General features: G+C 37.3%; 1 protein-coding gene across 4 annotated transcripts in view; it reads left to right on the top strand.

The window, feature by feature from the left end:
• Positions 1 to 19,761, top strand: part of BPNT1 (3'(2'), 5'-bisphosphate nucleotidase 1) — a 37,932-nt gene extending 18,171 nt beyond the window's left edge. For all 4 annotated transcript variants that reach the window (XM_036757389.1, XM_036757386.1, XM_036757388.1 and 1 more), the window contains exons 4-9: positions 538 to 645; positions 3,027 to 3,075; positions 4,161 to 4,252; positions 7,568 to 7,765; positions 8,513 to 8,618; positions 19,034 to 19,761. In XM_036757389.1, coding sequence (XP_036613284.1) covers positions 538 to 645; positions 3,027 to 3,075; positions 4,161 to 4,252; positions 7,568 to 7,765; positions 8,513 to 8,618; positions 19,034 to 19,182 — 702 coding nt within the window. In that variant the 3' untranslated portion in view covers positions 19,183 to 19,761. The remainder of the gene's footprint in view (positions 1 to 537; positions 646 to 3,026; positions 3,076 to 4,160; positions 4,253 to 7,567; positions 7,766 to 8,512; positions 8,619 to 19,033) is intronic.
• The last annotated feature ends 2,873 nt before the right edge of the window (positions 19,762 to 22,634 follow it).

The raw sequence follows: 22,634 nt of genomic DNA, 5'->3' as shown, positions 1-22,634 counted from the left end.
GCCATAGATTTATTCATATTGGCTTTGGGAAGATTACATCTTTTTTCTCCTTAATTTTTTCTTCTAAAGATTTTACTCAAACAACAAGATAGCTGGGTGAAGGATTAGAGCATTGGGCTTGGAGTCAGGAAGACCTGAGTTCAGATATGGCCCCAGACACTAGCTGTGTGACCCTTTGGCAAGTCACTTAACCTTGTCTGCCTTAGTTTCCTGGATCGTAAAATGGGAATAATGCACCTGTTTCACAAGATTCTTGTGAAGTTTAAATGAAATAACATTTGTAAAGCACCTAACATAGCGCCTAGTATATAGTCCCTCCTTCCTTCCTTCCTTCATTCCTTCCCTCCCTCCCTCCCTCCTTCTTCCCCTTCCTTCCTTCCTTCTTTCCCTCCCTCCCTCCTTCCTTCCTTCCTTTTTTTTAAGTAATCCATCCCCCAAATTGTGAGCTGGGTAGAAGTATTGAAACCTGTGAAACTATATTCCCAGTGCTGTTGACGTATAGTATGTTTTCTTCCAATGTTCTTTCTTTTGATTTAGGATCTGCCTGTTCAAGAAGTAGACCAAGAGCTGATTGAAGATGGTCAATGGGAGGAAATTCTGAAGAAACCGTGTCCCACACAATACAGTGCTATCAAAGAGGAAGATGTAAGATTAATATTTATGATTAACTCAATTTTAGACCAGAGTTTGCCTTCTAAGAAAGACATTAAAATAAGGTAACATTGTAGGTTTTAATACTATATAACCATGTTTACATATGTGGTGCTATTTTAAAAAATTGTTTATTCAACATTGGTGAAAAAATCACAGCAGTGAAAATTAAATTCCTGAAGAGCTGAGAAAGTATAATCAAAGGTGTTTGGGCAGGGGAAGAGTTATTCTTCTTTTTTAGTCAGGGCTTGGAACTTCATCATTTTGGGGGGGCATTCCTCTTATTGATATGGATCTATGCAGACTAACTTATAGTCTCAGATAGAAGCTTGGCAGTAAGAGTTGAAGTGACTGGTTTGTGGTCACATAGCCAGCATATGTCAGAGTCTGGATGTTAATTTGAGTCTCCCTGATTCCTTGTCTGGCCCTCTCTTCAATTTATAGCAATATGTCAGGTCCTTTAACCGGGAATATCTTTGCAGGCAGATAACAGTGCAATTACTTGCCTTTTTGTTTTTGATCCCTCTGAAAATGCCTGAAGAGCCATTTCTTCATTTAGAGAATTAAGATCACCAAAACAATTTTAACTAACATTGTCCAAAGAGAGGATGAAGCAAAAGATATGCTGATGCTTTGGTGTATTCACTTATGTTAAACCTATGACCGTGGATAAACACTGTACTTCTTTCTTGAAATTAAGCGTCTTTATTCATTTATTAAACACATATTCAATACTTACTACCTAGATAGTTTAGCTCAATGATATCAAATTCAAAGAGAAATGGATCCCTGCTGGCCACATATTGACTTAGAAAACCACAATTTAACATTATTTATGTTTTATTGTATTTTTGTTTATTTTGTTAAACATTTCTCAATTGCATTTAGTCCACTTGAGTTGCAATCTGGCCACACTGGGGACTTCTTTGAGTCACAAAGGGCTCTGAATTTGACACTTTTGTTGTTGGATATACAGTGGTAAATATGGCATGATCCCCAGCCTCAGATAAACTATATCCTTCTAAAAAAAAATCTCTCTACTTCTATCACTACTGGTAATAATTTCCAGTTTTCAGTGTCCACAATTGAATTTTTAAACTTTGGGGAGAAACGGTGATTTTGATTTATTGCCAACTTTATGAGCCATTCATTTTTCTGTTATATATAAAAGATTTGGAGTGGCAGCATAATAAAGTAGATAGTAACTTAGAGTCAGAAAATCAATAAATAAATCAACAAACATTTTTAAGCATCTGTTATGAATTGCCAGGAACTATACTGGGTGCTGGGTATATGAGTACAAAGAATAAAACATCTCTACTCTCATCAAGCTAATATTGTAATGGAGGAGACAACAAGTATATATAAATGTAGACACGATGGATGAAAAGTGATGAAATGTAAATTCATACAAAATAGCTAAACTATCAAGGTAGTTCTGTGAGATGGCAGTATTGAAGCAGCACATAAGACATGTGAGATATACAGTGCAAAGACATGGAGATTAGACATGAGTGTTATGTGGGAGAAATAGAGGAAAAACCAGTTTGGCTGCATTACATAGTGTTGGAGAGTGGGGTTAGGGATGCGGTTCAGGGAGGGGTACAATGAGGCTAGAAAGATAAAACTTCAAGTCTTGCCTCTGATACATATTTACTATGTAATGGGCTAATTGCAACCCTTTTGTGTTCCTGCAAACTCTGTAAGACTAAAGTTGCAGACAAATTGTTAATCTGACTCTAGAGGAAGTTTCTGTTATAGGAATTTCCCACTCTGATGCAACACAGGTCAGTACCAAAATATATGCACATATAGTTTTATATGGTAAAGAGACTGATTTTAAAAAAAGAAACAATAGTGACTGTTTTGAAAGATGGTACTCATTTGGCTATAAAATAGGTCTGATTTTTTAAAAAGGCAGATTCATTATTTTACAGTCATGGTTTATAATCTTGAATTTGGTATGCTGTTAGGTTGAAACTGTCAGATTTGTGCCTCAACTGTAAAACTTTTTCTATCCTCCTCTTCTTTTCTTAATACCTCTTAGAGGCTGTTTTGTATATGACATTGTTCTTGGTGCTCTGAGGAGTTTGTAGAATTATAGTAAAGCTTTGTTCATTTCGAGTTACTTTTATTGTACAATATATCAAAGCACTATTTTCCAGTGATTCAGTTAGGCTTTTTCTCCAGCAATTACAAGTTAGTGCGGCCTAGTGAAACTGGTGGGTCCTCTTAATTAGCATTTTTACTATCATATCAGAAAAAGTATAATCTAATTTAAATGAGAAGGAAAAAAGTCATGTAATTTAAAGTAGTTTAATTTATACTTGTGACTTTATTTCTTGAAACTGAATCTTTTCCTTGCTGTTTTTCAGCTTGTTGTATGGGTTGATCCTCTGGATGGCACCAAGGAATACACTGAAGGTCAGCTTCTTATTTGTAGTTCTATATGGCAAAACTAATTTTATCACTTTAATACAAACAAATAAGAGAGCCTATTTCCAGGTCCCTCGTGTGAAAGGCAAGCATCACAGTCTGCATACCTTTCCTAAGACAGACACTGCATCCATGCTTTCCTCAACTGACCAACCTTTCCAGGGCTCCCCAGCCACTATCAACACTGTATTATCCCTGTTACTTCCTTCCAGATTCTATCCCTACCCTGTACCTTACCTTCCACATTCTGAGGTTGCTGGTTACCCAGTGGATATAGTGCTGGACATGGAGGCAGGAAGACATGAATTAAAATCCAGTCTCAGACGTTAGCTGTGTGACCCTGGGCAAGTCATTTCACCTTTGTCTGCCTCAGTTTCCTCATCTGTATGATGGGGGTAATAATAGCACCTACTTTCCAGGGTTGTTATGAGGATAAAATGTGATAAATGTAAAGTTTTTTGCAAACCTTAAAGCGCTATATAAATGCAAGCTATTTCTCACATTATACCTTACCCTATAGAGATGAACTTTAGTTAAATAGTCAGCATTTCTTTCCTTTCCAAAACTCTCCTTAGTGTTTAAGAATCAGAAGAATTAAAGAACCAACAAATTAAACTAAAACTGGCATCCTACTTATGGAAAGAGACTGAAAGCCAGATATTTGACCTGCATAGCATTTATATGTTTCCTGTATTTCCATGTTTGAAGGAAAGAGCACCCATTATTTTTTGAATCATTTGCATGTTTCATGGCTAGAGCAGAACCTCCCCCAATGCCACTTTTTTTGATATGAACTGTTGACAACACCTCCGATTCCGTAGTGACAAATTGTAGCCCTGCTGGCCTGCAGACATCAGCAGCATTGCCTTCGTAGGAAGACAATACTTCTGCAGAGTTCATGTTGGGGAAATACTCTATGGAAGGAGGAAAAATTGTGACATTTTCTTTTTACATATTAATGAAAATATTGTTTGCAGATAGATTTTAATGAATTCATATGAAGTTGAAGAACACATAAAAAATTCAAGATATTAATGGAAAAATAACTAAATAACTTTATTACTTATACACAGGTCTCCTGGACAATGTAACAGTCCTTATTGGAATTGCTTATGAAGGAAAAGCAATAGCAGGAGTTATTAACCAGCCTTACTACAACTATCAGGTATAATATGTTAATACACAAGAATTTCATTTGTTTTGTAGCTGCTTTTGTAAATTTCAATTATGGGCATGGAAAGTGACCATTTGAGACTGTCTAGTCTAACCTTTGTCCTTGATGCTCTTCTTTTTAATTATTAATGACTTGGACAAAAATATTGATGGCTTATTATTTGATAGATAGCAGGAAGTTGGGAAGGATTTGCTAATACATTGATGATAGATGTTCTCTCTAATATTAGAATATATGTTTTTGAAGACAGAAATCGTTTTTTGCCTTTCTTTGTATCCCCAGTGCTTAGCACAGTGTCTGGCCCATAGTAATCATTTAATAAATGCCCATTGACTAACTGACAGAATTATAACCTAAACCTATCTCAGTAAGCTGCAACAATGGACCAAGTATAGCAAAATGAAATATTCTATATAAATTCATGTTGAGAAGTAGAGGATGTGAGAGATGTAACTAGAAAGCCATTCTTTATGAAAAAGAGACTTTGGGAGATTTTCATCATTCACTGTCTTAGTCACTTAGTCACTCAGCCCTGTGATGTACTAACCAAAAGTTAGTGCCATCTTTGAGATGCCTTAGTAGAGGTATAGGGTCCACAACAAGAAACTTGAGAGCCTCAGTTTACCCTGTTCAGAACACATCTGTAATACTGTCTTCAGTTTGGGTACGACATTTGAGGAGCAACATTGGCCAGTAGAAGTACCAGGAAGCCTAAAAGTCCTAGTATCGTTTTAAGCTATTAAAGCCTAAAGCTGGTAAAGCTTAAAACTGTAGTAAGACTTTTGGGCCACATAGTAGGTACAGAGGAGGGTTTATAAAATGCTGATGGGATTCAGTATTCCAAACTCATAGTCCTCCAGCTTTGCCGTGAAGGAAAAGAGGTGAATTTTCGTAACTTTTGGTTAGGCCCATCCTTGGTCATTATTATGATCCATTGTTCAGTTTGGAGTGTTTACTGCTGGGTTTTTTTCCACTTACATTGTAGTTATTCTGTATCTTTCCCGATTTTCCTTACTTTACTTTGCATCAGTTCATATGCTCTTATGTATTTATCATATTGTTTCTTATAGCACAATAATGACACAATTTGTTTAGCTATTTCCCAGTCAATTGGCCTCTACTTTGTTTCTAGTTCTTTATTACTATTAAAAAAAAGGTGCTACTCTAAATGTTTTAGTATAGATGAGACTTCTGTCTTTGACCTTCTTGGGGTATATTTACATAACAGTGGGATTAGAGTAATTTTGTTAATCTGGACGCTGCTCTCTTAAGGAGAGCTAGGAATCTGTTACAGAAGTGATATGTTAGGATCAAAGAATAATATGAGTCATTTTCTTTTGAGTAATATTTAATAACCATTGTTAGATTGCCATTTGCTCTGTTTGTTGATTTGTTATCATTCCTATCATTTTGGAAGAAAACTGCATGGTACTGTGGAAAGAGTGCTGGACTTAGGTAGATAAGGGTTCAGATCCCACCTCCAACACTTACTACATGTGTGATAAGGGCCAGTTGCCTGATCTCTAGCCTCAGTTTTTAATCTCTAGGATCAAATGAGGTAATACAGATAAAGTACTTTGGAAAACTTTAAGTGCTGTGTCAGCTATAGTAATAATAGTGACTGGAAGGAGAAAGCCCAGCATTGGTTCCATCGTCCAGTAATTCCAGATTTGAAGTATAGTATTCTAAAACTGTACATTTCAAGTGAAGGAACTGAGAGAAAAGAACCCTGCTAAAACTGAAGGGGAGAACAAGTGACCAGAATTCCATCATCTTTAATATGCTTAACTTGGAGTAGATCTATCCCCCTTTCAAAAAGGACATCTTTTATTTTACCATACTATTTTAACACTTTTTACAAAATTGCAGGTTGTTTGTTCCTTGGTGCCTTTTGTCATTGACTTTTATTTCTTACCAGTAGAAGCATATATTTCTTGGAATTATCACAGCAAAGTGCCAGTTCAAATTGTGATACATTCAAGATCACATTGTAAAATCTAAAAATAAATCAGTACTGATAATTAAAAGGGGGATTTTAGTTAGAAATAAAATGTATAAATATATATGCATATATATAGGACCATTCATCTGTAAATATCTAAGCGATTTAAGAGCTATCATTAATTTTCATCATATCGTTTGAAAAGGTTAGAAAAACGAATCCTTACCCAGAGAGCAGTGAAAAGAAATTAAGGGAATATAATTGTGAGGAAAAAGTGAAAGGTAAAACTGGAATTTTAGTTCTTACTAACAGAGGAGGTACTACACTTAATTGCTACCAGGTGGTGGCAATTATTAAAAGAATTTATTTTTTTCTCTCCCTTTCTTCTTGACCTCGGCACATCTCAGTCTATCTGAATCTCAAGTTTTCTCATCTGCAAAATGGAGGCACTGACTAAATGACCAGTAGGATCCCTCCCTACTCTGAAGGCTATAATCCTGTGATTTTTCTCCTGCTTGCACCTTCAAGTCTGCCTCAGTGGCCTGAGGCCACTCAGGCTCAACTATAAGTACTACTTACTTGATGATGGCACTCAGGAATGGGGAGGTGAATGAGTGCTTAAAAGAAACATAAGTCTCAGATACAGAAATGTGTAATAAAACATTTATGGAAAGTGAAGCCCTATAGTGAATATACCTTTGTGCATGTGGCTCTGTGTTAACCTCTTTGTATTTCAGTTTTTCCTAAAAAATAAGAATACGGTCTTTGTGCTTCACATGAATAATTTTGAGATAAGTGAGATAAAATTATGTAAAGACACTCTAAGCTCTTTGAAATCAATAATTAAAGCAATCAATTAATATTTGTTAAGCACCTACTATGTGCTAGGGACTGGGGATACAAAAAGAGGCAAAAGACAGTCCTTGTTCCCTCTAGAAGTTCAGTCTAATTTGAAGATTAGATTCTAATGAAAGAAAGATTCAAGTCCAAGGTTATATTATCTTTGTCTTTTTACCCTAGAAGGTTAGGGAATAAAACTCTAACTTCAAACCAATCTTTGTGACCACCTTTCATTGACAGTTTATTCAGCCATAGCTGTTGTCCTGCATAATGCCCATGATATTGAATGTCACTTGAGTGTTCCTGGTAGTGCAGAGAATAGTCATATCTTTCCTATCTAGTGCATTTCAAACCATATTATTTCACAAAATAATAGAATAATTTATGTTATCTAAGAGCTATAATAATTCTACATCAGTTATATCTTTTCACATATAATAACAAGACTAACATAAAACATTACACCTTTCGCTGGCTTTTTGCTACAGAAGTATTACATATTATTGTTTCATCGATTTGTTTAGGCTGGAGCAGATGCCGTGCTCGGGAGGACAATCTGGGGAGTTTTAGGTTTAGGTGCCTTTGGGTTTCAGCTGAAGGAAGTGCCTGATGGAAAACATATAATTACCACAACTCGTTCTCATTCCAGCAAGTTGGTAAATGATTGCATTTCTGCTATGAATCCTGATAATGTTCTCAGAGTGGGAGGAGCAGGAAATAAGGTAATACATTTGATATTTGTCAGAAATAAAAGATTGAAGAGATTTATAAAATATTGTATTTATTGTCATTTTTCCCCTTCAGCTTCGTGTTACATAGAATTAGTCATTTGATAATGTTCAGACTTGTTCATTTGGTATAAATTAGTATTGAGTGTATTGAAAGATAATGGAAGTAATAAAATGATGCCACAAAAGTTAGCTGTAAATTATAAAACCAGTTCTATATCTAGTTTTTAAATTCTAAATTCAGGTCTACTAAAATTTTTGATTTACTGTTTTTTTTCTGGAACTTTTTCTAAGGTAATCATTTGCCTACATGAGAAATAACCCTTCTACACTAAAAAGTGGATAAAGTAGCCTAGGCATCCCAACATTTGTGATTAAAGAAAGCTAGCAGCAAGTTTTTAAGGTGGTTGTGTGAATCTTTATTGTCACCTAATTTCAAATTAAAATTAAGCTTTGAACATGAATTATCCTGAAAGGAATAATTGTTGAGAAGCTCAATAACATTTTTCTCATATTTGTATGGTTCTTCACATGACTGTCTGAATATATCAAGACTTATTTTACTTTTTAACAAAGTCATCGAACCATCCTACTGACTTTGTTATAGTCCTGTAGCCATTTAAGCCCACGGAAGGCATTATCCTCATGTGAGAGTTATGAGACTAAACTGGCTATATTTATTGCTTTAGGTAAATAGATCCTTGTGCCTAGAGCCTATAACTTTAAAAAAAATCCTTACAGATCATTCAGCTGATTGAAGGCAAGGCATCTGCTTATGTGTTTGCCAGTCCTGGCTGTAAGAAGTGGGATACTTGTGCTCCAGAGGTTATTTTACAAGCTGTAGGAGGTGAGTAAGCAAATTCAGAGACATTTTCGATGAGGTAGAGGTATTTTAAGATTTTGATATACTGTAGTATCAATAACATCACATGAATTTTATTACTAACTTTTGGTTTTTCATAATCTTCATTTCTATTGTTTCCTGATGTCTATCCTGTCCCAGAGATCCATCCCATAGAATAAGTGACTTTAGAAAGAGAAAGAAAAAAAAAAGTTCAGCAAAAGTAATAGCCAGCATATGAAAAAAGTCTGATGTTTTATGTAGTATTTCAAACCTGTGATTTCCCACATATTTAAAGAAGCAGAAGGTATCTTTTCATTCTTGGGAATTATAATTTCTTTTCAGTTTCAGTTGTTACATAACATGCATTATTACTGTCAAGATAGAAGTACTACTTCATACAGCATATGCATTTTTATTTAAACACAATTGAAAAAATATTAATTGCTGTACCTTGTGTTTTAGGCACAAGTCTGCCAAAAATAATTTTATTTAATTTTAATGTTATTTTATATCCAACCTGTTTCTATCTTGGAGAGAGGCATATCCAAATTAGCATCCCCCATGTCTTCCAACAAGACTCTCTGTCCCAAGATTTGAGGAAACATTTATAGGAATCTTGAATGCAGAAAGATATTTTAAAACACAGTTTGGGGTTAACATTCCAAAACAATAGTCACTACTCACTTCTTTTGTTGACCACTACTTTGAAATGTTTTCCAGAAATTTTTAAAAAGGGTTCACTTTCCTGAGTTGAAGACTGCCCTTACACAGGTCAACTAGCTTCAGAAGGTGGGGACACAATGATCTTAACAAAAAAAAACTCAATTAACAACTTTAACAAAGTTGAAGGATATAACCATCATCGTTTGATGATACAAATCATCAAAAAAAGAAAAGGAGTACTTTCAAAAAAAAAAAGAAGTACTTTTTGGTAAAGTGTTGGCTTCTATTAAGGGATGGTGGGAAAGGATGTCTAGAAAAAACTCTTAGACCAGAAGAATTATTATTTTTTAATGTTTTCAATTTTACTAAAAAAGCTTTTTTAAGTATGCTTCCAGATACTCTAATGTAACCTCTTTTTTGATGATTATATACAAGCAGAATTTTCAATTTAATTTTCCCTGTTTCCAAAAAATGTATTTTAGTTAACCTGTAAATAGAAGAAGTCTTTCCTAACAAGTTAAATACTCATCATCATTGTCATCAATCAGTTAATCAGCAAGCATTTATTAAGCTGCAGTTATATGCCAAATGCTGTTATAGGCTTTGGGAATTCAAAAGAAAAAATGAGACAGAGCTTATATTCTTTTTTTCCCAGCTTTAAAGTTCTATGATTATTTTTTTATCTAGTATTTTAATTTTTCCCCAGTTAATAAATAATTAAAAATAGTTAATAAATAATAAAAACAATTTTTTTAACATTCATTTTTAAAACTTTGAGTTCCAATTCTCTCCCTTCCTTCTTCCCCACCCCACCTCACTGAAAAGGCTAGCAATTTGATATAGGTTATACATTTATAGTCATGCAAAACACTTCCATAATTTAAGTCATGTTGTGAAAGAAAACATAGGTTAAAAAAACCCTCAAGAAAAATACAGTAAAAAATGTATGCTTCCAAGGCAAAATATGGATTTTCAACAAAATAGAGGACTTTCAAGCTTTCTCAGTGAAAAGACCAGAGCTGAATAGAAAATTTGACTTTCAAACACAAGAATCAAGAGAAGCATGAAAAGGTAAACAAAAAAAAGAAATCATAAGGTACTTACCAGAGTTGAACTATTTTGTTTACATTCCTACATGGAAAGATGATGTGTATGTTTCATGAGACCCCAGTATCATAGTAGCTGAAAGGAATGTGTGTGTGTGTGTATGCATATATATACACGTGTGTGTCTAGGTATGTATATATATGTAGACATATATATATATATAGATAGATAGATAGATAGATAGAGGGCACAGGGTGAGTTGAATATGAAGGGATGATATCTAAAAAAATAAAATCAAATTAAGGGATAAGAGAGGAATATATTGAGAGAGGGAGAAAGGGAGAGATAGAATGGGGTAAATTATCTTGCATAAAAGTGGCAAGAAAAAGCAGTTCTGTAGGAAGGGAAGAGGGGGCAGGTGAAGAAGAATGAGTAAATCTTGCTCTCATTGGATTTGACCTGAGCAGGGAATAGCTTACACACTCAATTGGGTATCTTACCCACAGGAAGGAAGGAGGAAGAAGATAAAAAAGTGGGGACAATAGAAGGGAGGGCAGACAGGGGGAGGAGGTAATCAAAAACAAACACTTTCGAAAAGGGACAGGGTCAAGGGAGAAAATTCAATAAAGGGGGATAGCTTAGGAAGGAGCAAAACATAGTTAATCTTTCACAACATGAGTATTGTGGAAGGGTTTTACATAATGATACGCATGTGGACTATGTTGAATTGCTTGCCTTCTTAGGGAGGGTGGGCGGGGAGGGAAGAGGGGAGAGAATTTGGAACTCAAAGTTTTAAAAACAGACGTTCAAAAACAAAAAAAAAAGGTTTTGCGTGCAACTGTGAGAAACGTGTTTTTGGGGATCACTGGACCTCCCCAAATTGTGAGAAATGTGGTTTTGGGGATCACTGGACTTCCTAGGCAGGGCCAAAGTCCTGAGGAAGAACCCTGTGATAATCCCTAAGGAAGGCTGTGAAGACCACAAGACTCCCTGAGGAAGACCAAGTGGTAGCCCCCCTTAATCTGTGGGGATCCTAGGGCCTCCCAAGGGTTAGAACCTAAGGAGGACCCAAGTGATGGCCCTTTAGAACAGCAGTAAGATCACAAGGCTCCCGAGACAGGGCCGGAAGTCCCAAGTGATGTCCCTTAAGAAGGCTGTGCAGACCACAGGGTTCCCCAGGGAAATCCCGAGTGGTCACCCTCTTAATATCGCAGTGGGGATCACAGGACTCCCCAAGGCATGATCAGGAAGTAAGCCCAGGAAGTAAGCCCGAGACGAGCTTCCACTGCTCATTGCTTTCCTTTCCTTTCCTTAACCTTAGGAAAATCCATGTGATTTGCCCATTCTCACCCAAAGAACTCAAGACTAGAGTGGGCAGAGGAAGGCATTTATTACGCTCCTCGAGAGAGCAGAGAGCAGGTGTAGTGCTTACTGGAACACTCACCCTGATACAGCTGGGGGGGGGGGGGGGGCGGGATGTAACCATTCCCTCCACTCCTGGTAGAGTTATGGTTACTTTACAATCTTTACTTTTTACATAGTTTTCCTAAGTTATACAGTTTATATAGGTAGGATAATAAGGATACAGAAGCAAAAGTGAAGTTAATTAGATTTTCCTTGTCTTAGTTTAGGATTAATCTACATTCTTTTACTTCCCCTACTTTCCCTCTTTAACATATGCACATTATGCAAATCAGTAGGCCTGGATTCTTGACCAAGACCAGACACTAGACAAGCTTGAACTGGTGAAAGCGGTTTGGCCTCTCTAATTCCCCTGACTGCCTTCTCAAAAAGCATGTGCATGTGTACAAGCCTCTGACCTCTCACCTGACGGACCTTGAGCCCTGGTTTCTGCTAAAGCTTGGGTGGGAGAGGGGGGAGTACACCTTTAGTTTTGTGGAAACAAAACTCCTCCTCTCATTTCTTACACAACTAGGAAATAAGATACACAGGCAATGGGGCATAGACATTTATCTTGCCCTACAAGAGAAGAAGGGAAAGGGGGATGGGAGGGGAGTAGGGTGATAGAAGGGAGGGCTGACTGGGAAACAGGCCAGCCAGAATATATGCTATCTTGGAGTGGGTGGGAACGTAGAAATGGGGAGAAAATTTGTAATTCAAACTCTTGTGAAAATCAATGTTGAAAACTAAATATATTAAATAAATCAAAAGAAATTAACAATAACAGTTAAAAAAAAGAATCTGAGCACCTTCACGGAGGCAACAGGAGACTTATATACACAAAGATTGTGGGAGTGATTGAGGGGTGGTTTGGGGTGACTAGAGGAGGGGTTTAGGGAGGGTCTTGAAGAGAAGTCTAAGGAGGAGCTTGATGGGACCTGGATGAGGTCAGACTCCAGGAACCCAGAGAATGGGATTAAGGGTGGGAAGTAGCTGAAGGCATGGATACTGATAGTATCCAGGGTGGGAAGTAGCTGGACAATAAAGAGCAAGGCTAAGTAGAGATTTGGGCCTAATGATTACTTAAAGTTATAGCCTCAGGCCAAAGCCAAATCAAGTGGGAAGATTCAAGGAGAGTTCAAGGGGGTTCCCAGAGACTGTGCCCTCATCATTCCCCCCTCAAACAAATAGGACCCAAATTCTTTTGGGGTCCAAGGGGATTCCTACAGTCTAAACCCCATCACAATAACAAAACAAATGTGAAATCATATTTAAAAACTTTTTAGTTTTTCCTAGAAACACTAAAAAATAATATTTCTCTGATCTAAAAAGTACCTTTCTGGACTTTTCCTTTTAGGAAATTGGGCAGGACAAAAAGGCCTTTCATGGGGAATTGGATTAAAGTCAGCTGCCTTCACCCATCAGAATTGATTGGACCCATCTATAAGTGGTCTCCTCTATGCTTATCCCCTGAAGCATTTGGCCCAAACACCCACCCTTCTCCACTGGGAAAGGATTAAGATGTTGAAGGCTGGGAGCAGGTCCCTTTGTTTATTCTAGAAGAATATGCAAAGGGATTGTTCAACCAAAAAACAAAGAAGTAACTATTGATTTTAGTGTGTCGACCCCCAAATTATAATTTAATGTATTATGATCTTTTCCTTGTTCAAGATTCCTATAAATGTTACCTCAAATCATCTTGAGAGTAGAAGCACGAAAGAGGGCATGGGAGATATATGCAACTTTAGACATCTCCTCTAAACCAGAAATGGCTTGACTATTAGATTAACTTTAAATTTTAAAAAAAAGATTATAAACTCCTTCAGGACTGTCTTAATTTTTATTAATTGTATCCCCACAGCTTAGCACAGTGTCTAGCACATAGTAGACACTTAAATATTTATTGGATTGGAGATATATATATATATATACACATACACGAAACAAATGAATATTTGACAACAGACAGACTCTTCACTTTTCAGTCCAAAAAAAAATTTTAAAGTGACAGAAGTGATGAAGCACTGTTGGAAATAAATGTACTAGCTTAATTTTTTTTAATTGCACTTTCTCCACAAAAGGAAATTTCAGTTCGGGGGAAGCAGGATAGGAAAGAGGGAAGGACAGCTGAACAGGCAGACATACTGAAGCACCTTAACAATGGGATTGAAAATTGATAGAAGATTGATTGCAAAAATCATCATTTTCCCAGGCATGATCAATGTTATCACCTAAGACTTAATAATGTTGAGTATAGATACTATGATGAGTATTCCTTCTGTGCAACTTCTGGATAGTATAGATCAAATAGTGACCTAAAAGCTAGAACTGAGGATCAAGAAATTGAAAAAAAAATTTCTTGAAAATAGCTTTTGGTCAAGATCTTTGCACAGAGAAAGTCAAACTTTTTGCCTGGGTAAATGGACATGGCCAACATAATCATTCTTGTCTATCTTGTCAAGATCTCTTTGGAACTTGACTCTGTCTTCTGTGTTACCTGCAAAATTGATAAGCTTGCCAGCTATGCCTTCATCCAAGTACCTGACAAAATGTACAGGAAGCTTATTTTTTTTCTTCAGTTATGTCTGATCCTTCACAAGGTCATTTGGAATTTTCTTGGCAAAGATGCTCATTCTCCAGTTCACTTTACAGATAAGGAAACAAGGAAACAGAGGCAAACAGGGTTAAGTGACTTATCCAGGGTCACACAGCTAATAAGTGTTTGGGGCCACATTCGACCTCAAGTCTCTCTGACTCCAGGCCCAGCACTCTATCCACTGGACCACCTAGCTGCCCAAGGTAAAGGAAATAGGAAAGTCCTATTTATATACATGGTCCAAAAAGACAAAAAATATCTTCTTATCATCACCATCACCACCACCACCATAACAATGACCATCACTGCGAACACCACCACCACTGAATAAACATAGTAAGGTGGTAAACAGACCACATTATCATTTAGAAGCTAAATTTATTTCAATATTCATATAGATGTTATAATTATAACTTCTAATGTTGACTTTGGGATAATTTTAAATTTAGAATATGTTTTACACACACACACACACACATATATATATGTATATATATGTATTATATATGTATGTATAGTCTGGCCATAAGTAGCAATATATTATTGTACGTATAAGTATTAATATCAATGTCATTAATAAAGACATTTTTTTTCTTCAATTTACTATTTTAGTTCACTTAAGAGATTTTTCAAGTCATAATTAAACAAGGCTAAATCATGAGTTCTTCCTCTTAACGTGGACCAGAACAAAGCCTCCTTGACTAGTACTAGAGACCTGTAACTAAATATAAGAGAAATTTGAAGTATGTGCTGTGAAATTTTAATAAAATAAAACCTTATCATTTTAAATTTTAAAATATTTTTTCTTATTGTACTAGCAATTTGTTTCTTTTATTCATTCACAACATTTGTTTCCTGTACTCTTCAGCTCTCTCTTTTCTTAAAACAGCCCTTGACAAAATGACAACCATGCCTTTAAGCCAAGTGATTCTTCAAAGTAGTCTTACATCAATGCCAGCTGTGATTTCATTTATATTGAATCACTGTAATCACTGTAAACAATTTATGAAGTTGTTTTGTAAGCCTGATTTAAACTTAAATGTAAAAGAAATAAAGACATGAAGAAGCCCTATTCAAAAAAAAAATGTATGCTTCAATCTAGTCAGATCCCCTCAGTTCTTTCTCTAGGGTTAGATAGCATTTTTCACCAAAAGTCCTTCAGAGTTGTCTTGGATCATTGCATTGCTGAGAATAGCTAAGTCATTCACAGTTGATCATCTTAAAATATTGCTGTTACTGTGTACAAGTACATTTCACTTTGCTTCAGCTCATGCAAATCTCTCCAGGCTTTTCCAAGAGTATCCCTCTCATCATTTCCTGCAGCACAATTCCCACAGCACGTTTCCCATAGCTCAGCATTTCCTATAGCATATCATAATCACATACCTCAGCTTGTTCAGCCATTCCCCAAGTGATGGGCATCCCTTCAATTTCCAATTCTTTGCCCCCAGAAAAGAGCTGTTACAGATATTTTTATGCATATAGCTTTTCCTTTTTGGTTTTTTTTTTTATCTCTTTTGGGATACAGATCTAGTAGTGGTATTTCTACATCAAAGGGTATGCATGGTTTTATAGCCCTTTCAGCATAGTTTCAAATTGTTTTACAGAACTATTGAGTCAGTTCACAACTCCACTAAGAGTGCATTAATGCCCCATTTTTTCCCCACATCACCTCCACTCTTTGTCATTTTCCTTTTCTGCCCTATTACCCGGTCTAATAGGTATGAGATAGTACCTCAGAATTGTTTTCATTTGCAGTTCTCCTATCAGTAGTGAGTTAGAACATTTTTTTCATATTGCTATAGATAGCTTTGATTACTTCATCTGAAAATTGTTCATATCTTTTGATCATTTATCAACTGGGGAATGGCTCTTATTTTTAGAAATTTGACTCAATTCAATATATGTTTCAGAAATGGGGCCTTTATCAGAGAAATTTGTTTTAAATTTTTTTCATAGTTACTATTGTAACTGTATTTCCCTCCATCCTATCCCCCCCCCCGTTTATTCTATTCTCTCTCTCCTTTCACCCTGTCCCTCCTCAAAAGTGTTTTGCTTCTGACTGACCCCTCCTCCAATCTGGCCTCCCTTCTATCACCTCCGCTCTCATCTCTTATCCTCTTCCCCTCCTACTTTCCTATATGGTAAGATAGATTGGAGGCTTTGGATGTAGGACTTTGTTATCTTCTTCTGAGTGTGTGTGTTTTGATTTTCCTTGTCATCATATTAAATTTCTATGGTCAGAATTTTTTTTCTGTTGTTTGCTCAAATTTTTCCCAGCCTAGTATTTGACTTTTAGTTCTTTGTTAAAGTGGGGCTCTATTTCTCAAGTGAAGTGGATGCTGTCCTAAGCTTCAGGGGTTTTTTGCAGCTGTTTTCAGAGATACTTCTAGGAACCTGTAAGTTTTCATTTCTTCCAAGGTGGTTTGATCCAAGGAGAGGATCAAACTGTGCTCTGGTCTGTGAGTGACCACAAGCACTCTTTTCTGCTCTGGAATTGTGAGGAGGGTCCCCCATCCACTGCGGCTGCAAGCTCTGGTATGCTAGTGCTCCTCCTTACCCTAGGACTGCCAGCCAGGACTGTGACCTAGATCTGAGTATGGGCAAAGCAACAGAGTCCTGCCTCAGTGCTAGCAAAGAGACCCCGTAATCTCCTTCTGACCACTTGTTTGACCCCCTTACCATCTGTGAGCTGAGAGCTCTGGATTCAGTGGCTCTCACAGCCTGCTCTTGGTTTTCTGGGGCTGGGGCTATGCTGGTATGGACTGTGCTGGACTGTGCTCCACTCTTATCCAGGTATGACCCTTTCCTGCTGACCTTCTAAGTTGTCTTAGGCATCTGTGAGCTGAGAGGTCTGGACACTGCCACTGCTGCCACTGATTCAGTCACTCCAAGGCCTGCTCCTAGTTTGCTGGGGCCAGGTCTGTGCTGGCGTCTGGTCTGCAATGGCCCAAGCTGTGCTGGCTGTGCTCCTCTTTCACTCTGCTGCAACTGACCTTTCATGCTAACTTTCTAAGTTGTCTTAGGCTGGAAAATTGTTTTATTCATCTTTTTGTGGGTTCTGCCGCTCTCGAATTCGTTTAGTGTCATTATTTAAAGGTATTTGGAAGAGTTTGTGGGAGAGCTCAGGCGAGGTCCTGCCTTTACTTCACCATCTTGGTTCCACCACCTCAGAGCTTATATTCTGAAATGATATTGATTGATTGAGCCACATATAGACTTTGAACTCCACTGTGCTATGTGCAAGGTGGCCTAAATTTAGAGGGAAGCTCTGCACCTCATCTAAAAAGAATATGGTAAACTCATTACATTAAGATGCTTTTAAAAATTGTCTCTTGGACCATCTTTACTGTTAGTAAACATTTCCTCATAAAATTAATTTTATCACCTACAATATATTGACAGCAAACATTTGACTCTTTTAATTCATCCATTTTACCTAACATATCCTATTTCTCTTCAAGGTATTCCATGCAGAATCTTATAACGTACTACAGCTTCTTTTTGTGAATATATTTCACTGAAACTATAGTCTCAGTTAAATGGGCATAAAAGGTGCATGAAAGAAAAAAATGGATTAAAAAAGAAAAAAGCAAATTAGCACAATCAGAAAGTCAAAGAAAGGTAATATGAAGTAGGAGGAATGAAAAATAGAATAGTGATTAAAATTATATGTACAGAGATGATGTGTATGTAGAGAGATGAATTTTATGATACAAACATGGATCAGACTTTGGGAAGATTTTTTAAAATGTGAGCAGAAAATATATGGATAAACACATTCTTTGTAATGCCAATTTAAGAATGATTGAGAAATGAATAACAGAAAATCACTGGTGAGGGTTTAAAATAACTACCAGGAAAATAAACCACATAAACACCCAAAGGTGCCCATGGTGCAATGAGTGAGCAAACATTTAAAATTTCTTTTAATAAAATCACATATTTCATTTTTTATTAATTTTTCTTTTTTAAAAGATAAACTTTCATTTACATCTTTTGTTTTTACATCACCTACATTTCCTAATGTATTCCTTCCCCTCCCATAGAGCTGTTCCTCATAAAAAAGTATGTAAACAGTTCAACAAAATGAACTAGTACATTGAAAAATCCTGACATTGTACATAGTGTTTCACACTTATTATATGATATGTGATATATGTATATAATGTAGTGTAGTACTTATGTATAGTACATTATTTTATATATACGTTATATAAGTATTCTGCTTCATCTCTGAAATAGGAAACATGATGCATAAATCATTTCCATTTTTGAATATTCAATTGATCTTATCTACTAGGAGTAAAACTTCTATTCTTTTTAAGATTTGTTATCCAGGAATTTTTAAGCTCATATTTATTTAAATTGACCTGGCAACCACAGGCTTAAATAAACAAAATAATCCTTAGAATTAGGGTTAAGGGATTGGATTAAATGACTTTTAAGGTCAATTTCAGCTTTAAAATTTTGTGATACTCATCTTTCATTCAATTGAAAAGTAATACTTTAAGATTATACCTCTTAAGTAAATTCAACTTTTCACTCTTCTAATCATAATATTTTCTTTTTGTTCACCCTTTTTTAATGTTTCTTTCTATATTATACTTAGAAATAATTGAAAACCAAAATTTATATGAGAGAAAAGAACAACCACTTTTTCTAGCCTGAAATGAGGGATTCATATTGTATTTATATTTTTTACTTGCAGGCAAACTGACTGATATTCATGGAAATGCCCTTCAGTACCATAAGGAAGTGAAGCATATGAATTCTGCTGGTGTCCTTGCCACATTGAGGAATCATGACTATTATGCAAGCCGTGTTCCAGAGACTGTTAAGAAAGCACTTGTGCCATGAGGGACATATCTGCTTACCAGTGAAAAAAATTGAAATTTGATATTCAAGTTAATAATTTTTTAAAATTGTGAAAATTTATTTTTGTTTATATTATTATTGATTAGTGATATTGTTCATACACTGAGAGAAGCCTAAATAATTAATGAATTCGGATAAATTTATAGTTCAAGTTTTGAAATATAGAACATCAATTTTAAACTGGTAAGCTAGATCCATGAAACAGCCAAATTATGATCCTGGTGATCACACCTGACACCTAGTGTTTTGGCCGATATTCTATAGGGATAAATATGAAAGGTGCAGTTTGAAACCTGCTAATATGCTATCAACACTCCTGTCAGATTTCCTTATTTGATTTAGGGCACAAAGCTTAGATGCTACATGAATCTCATTTTGTTAATGACTTTATCCTTTAAGTTATTGTTTACCATTACTGCTATAAAATGTTATTTTCTATGTTGGTGAAATAGCTTTATGAGAGATACTCTTTATAATAAAATTATACATTATTTAATTTTTGCGTTACTTACTGAATTTCTTATACCTAAGTATTCTAAATAAACAGTTTCTTTGTTCTGATTTCTTTGTAAAGCTTTCTAGAATTTCAAGTCCTATGATTTCAGTTCACTAGATATTAAGTGTCTACTACGTGGAAGATACTATAATAGGTGCTGGGTATGCAAAGACAAAAAGGAAACAGTGCCAGCCCTTCTGGAGGTTACATTCCACTTTGTGACACAACCTATGTACAGTTAAGTAAATACAGGATTATTTGAGTAGGTCAAGAATGCTGAACACTTAAGAGTGAGAGAAGGGGAGAAATCAGGAAAGACTTTTTATGGGAGGTGGTGTCTGAGCTGGGTCCTGAAAGAAGATAAGGATTCTAAGAAGCTAAAGAGAAGGAGGGCCACTGGCTCTGGACAGAAGAACTCTGTTGCAGAAAAATGGTAGGGTAGCAGTAATAAAAATAACAGCTAGTGTTTATGTAGCACTTGTACAGAGGGCTATATTTATATCATCTCATTTGACTCTCAACAAACTGCTCAGGTAGGTGATATTGATGAGGAGTGCATGGCGCTCACCCCTCTTCCCAAATGAACTCGGGTGCCTTCTTGAGGGGGGAGATGATGAGATTCAAACAGGCCGGTCGATGAAATACTAAAACTAACTGGGCCTCTCTGCCCTGGGCTGAACAGTGATTAAATAATGATGTGCCTAGACGATGCTTGAAACTCTGAACTACTGTCCCTGGTTACTTCATTTCCATGGCCACAGCAGCAGGTTTTCCTGTATAAAAATCCCTGGTGTCTCCTGGCTAGTGGGCATCCCCCTTAACAGGGTGTCTCTCTTTAGATGGTATCCCCCTGAAATGGCCATCTCCCTTGGGGGGCTGCCTCACTTAAGGAGCTGCACCCCTATTTAAGCTGGGGTCTCCCTTAAAACTGCATCTCTCTTAAGGAGCGAAGGAGCCTGCTTGCTGTGTTGTGTTCTCCACAATAAATACCTTTACTCTTTGGAGACAGGCTAAGTGGATTCATTGGAGACAACCCGCCATACATTACACTCCCCAACATTTTTGGGTGCCTCTAAACCTCATTTCTGAGATGAGGAAACAGGTTGAAAGGGGTATAGTTTTCTCTACAGGTCAGTCAATTAGCATTTAAGTCCTTATGATGTGCTGGGCACTGTGTTAAACACTGGGGATACAAAGAAATACAGAAAGATATAACCTCTGCTCCCAAGGAGCTTACAAACCAATGGGGGTAAGACAACAGGTAGATATAAGATGTATGGGATAACAGATAACAGGGAAGGCAATATCAATAAACGTCAAGCACCTACTATGTGTCAGGCACTATGCTAAGCACTGGGGTTACAAAAAGAAGCAAAAGATAGTCCTTTAAGGAGCTTGCAGTCTAATGGGGAAGAGAATAAGCAAAAAATATATACAAGACATGCTATATACAGATTAAATTGACATGCACTAGCATTAAAGAGGATCGAGAAAGACTTTTTACAAATGATGAGACTTTTGCTGAGCCTTTAGAAGCCAGGGAAGCTAAAAGGCAGAGATGAGGAAGGAGAAAGTTAAGGCATGGGGGAGAGCCAGTGAAACTGTTCCGAGTTGTGAAATGGAATGTCTTGTTTGAGGAACATCCAATGACACTGGATCACAGAGCAGGAGTGTAGAATGTAAGACCGGTGTAAAGGTAGGAAGGGCCCAGTTATGGAGGGCTTTATAAGCCAAGCAGTATTCTATATTTGATCCTGGAGACAATAGGGAGCCATTGGAGCTGATTGAATGGAGGCGGGGCGGGGGAATGACATCAGATAAAGTTTTAGGAAGGTCAGTTTAACAGCTGATTGGAGAACGGCCTGGAGTAAAGAGAGTGGAATCAGAGAGACCAAGCTGCACAGGCGTGAGGCAGTGAGGGTCTGCGCCGGGGTGGTGATATTATCAGGAGAGGAGGGTGGGGCGGGGTGTAGGAGAGCCAGAACAAACGTTTTGACAATTGACGATCTGGGCAGGGCTGCTGAAGAGTGAGAGGAGGATGACACCTAGCCTAGGTGAGGGGCAGATGGCAGCATCCTTAAGAGGGAGGGCAGGGGGAGCAGAGAAGAAAGCCTTTGGCCCTTAGCAATTGAGGGGTTGGTTATCTGTCATTTTGGAGAGTGGGGTTTCAGTGACGTCACTGCTAGGAGCTGAGAAGTGGAAGCAGCTTTTCTTCTAGTTTGGCTATGAAAGGCAGCACAGAAAGCAAGATACGGTAGCAGCAGGAGGGGCTAGAAGGGTGCAGAGTAGAGGTAGCTAGTGCTGGCCTGGTAGTCAGGAAGACGAGTTCCAATTCGACCTCTTACGAGTTCTGTCAGACTTTTATTAGCTGGGTGACTGGGCGAGTCACTAAATCTTACCCTCTCCAGCTCTGGCCGATGAGCATAACAATAATGATAGTAAGAATAATAATAGGCTTGTTTTGAGGATCAAACGAGTTAACATTATGTAAGTTGCTTTGCAAAACCTACAGCTATTAAAATGCTCGCCATGGTTAATATCTCTTAAGCTCGGTCGCCCGGTTTCCACATCTGTAAAATGGTTATAATCAGAGCACGTAACTCCCAGAGGTCAGGGTCGCGGGGCGGCAGAAAAGAGACATTTATGAAGCGTTTTGCACACCTTAAAGCGCCGTGCGAATGCCGGCAATACATGTTCATAATCACAATCAATGAGGATGAGGAGGCAGCAGGGACGGGGACGGAGAAACCGAAGACTGCAGAGGAGGAGAGGGCGAGATGATCAAGGGTGGAGTGGACAAGATCGAGGGCGCCGGAGGAAGGGAAAGAAGGAACGCTTAGACGCGTCCTCCGCCATCCAAGGTGCCTCTTTCGGAGGCGGACCCTGCGGCGCGGCAAAAGCTGTTCGTGAAGGGTCCCGGAAGTGCCCGAGGCCGTTT

The sequence above is a fragment of the Trichosurus vulpecula genome, chromosome 4 (genome assembly GCF_011100635.1).
Source record: "Trichosurus vulpecula isolate mTriVul1 chromosome 4, mTriVul1.pri, whole genome shotgun sequence".
NCBI lineage: Eukaryota > Metazoa > Chordata > Mammalia > Diprotodontia > Phalangeridae > Trichosurus > Trichosurus vulpecula.
Note: the sequence above shows the minus strand (reverse complement) of the source record. Positions and strands in the feature narration are given on the sequence as shown.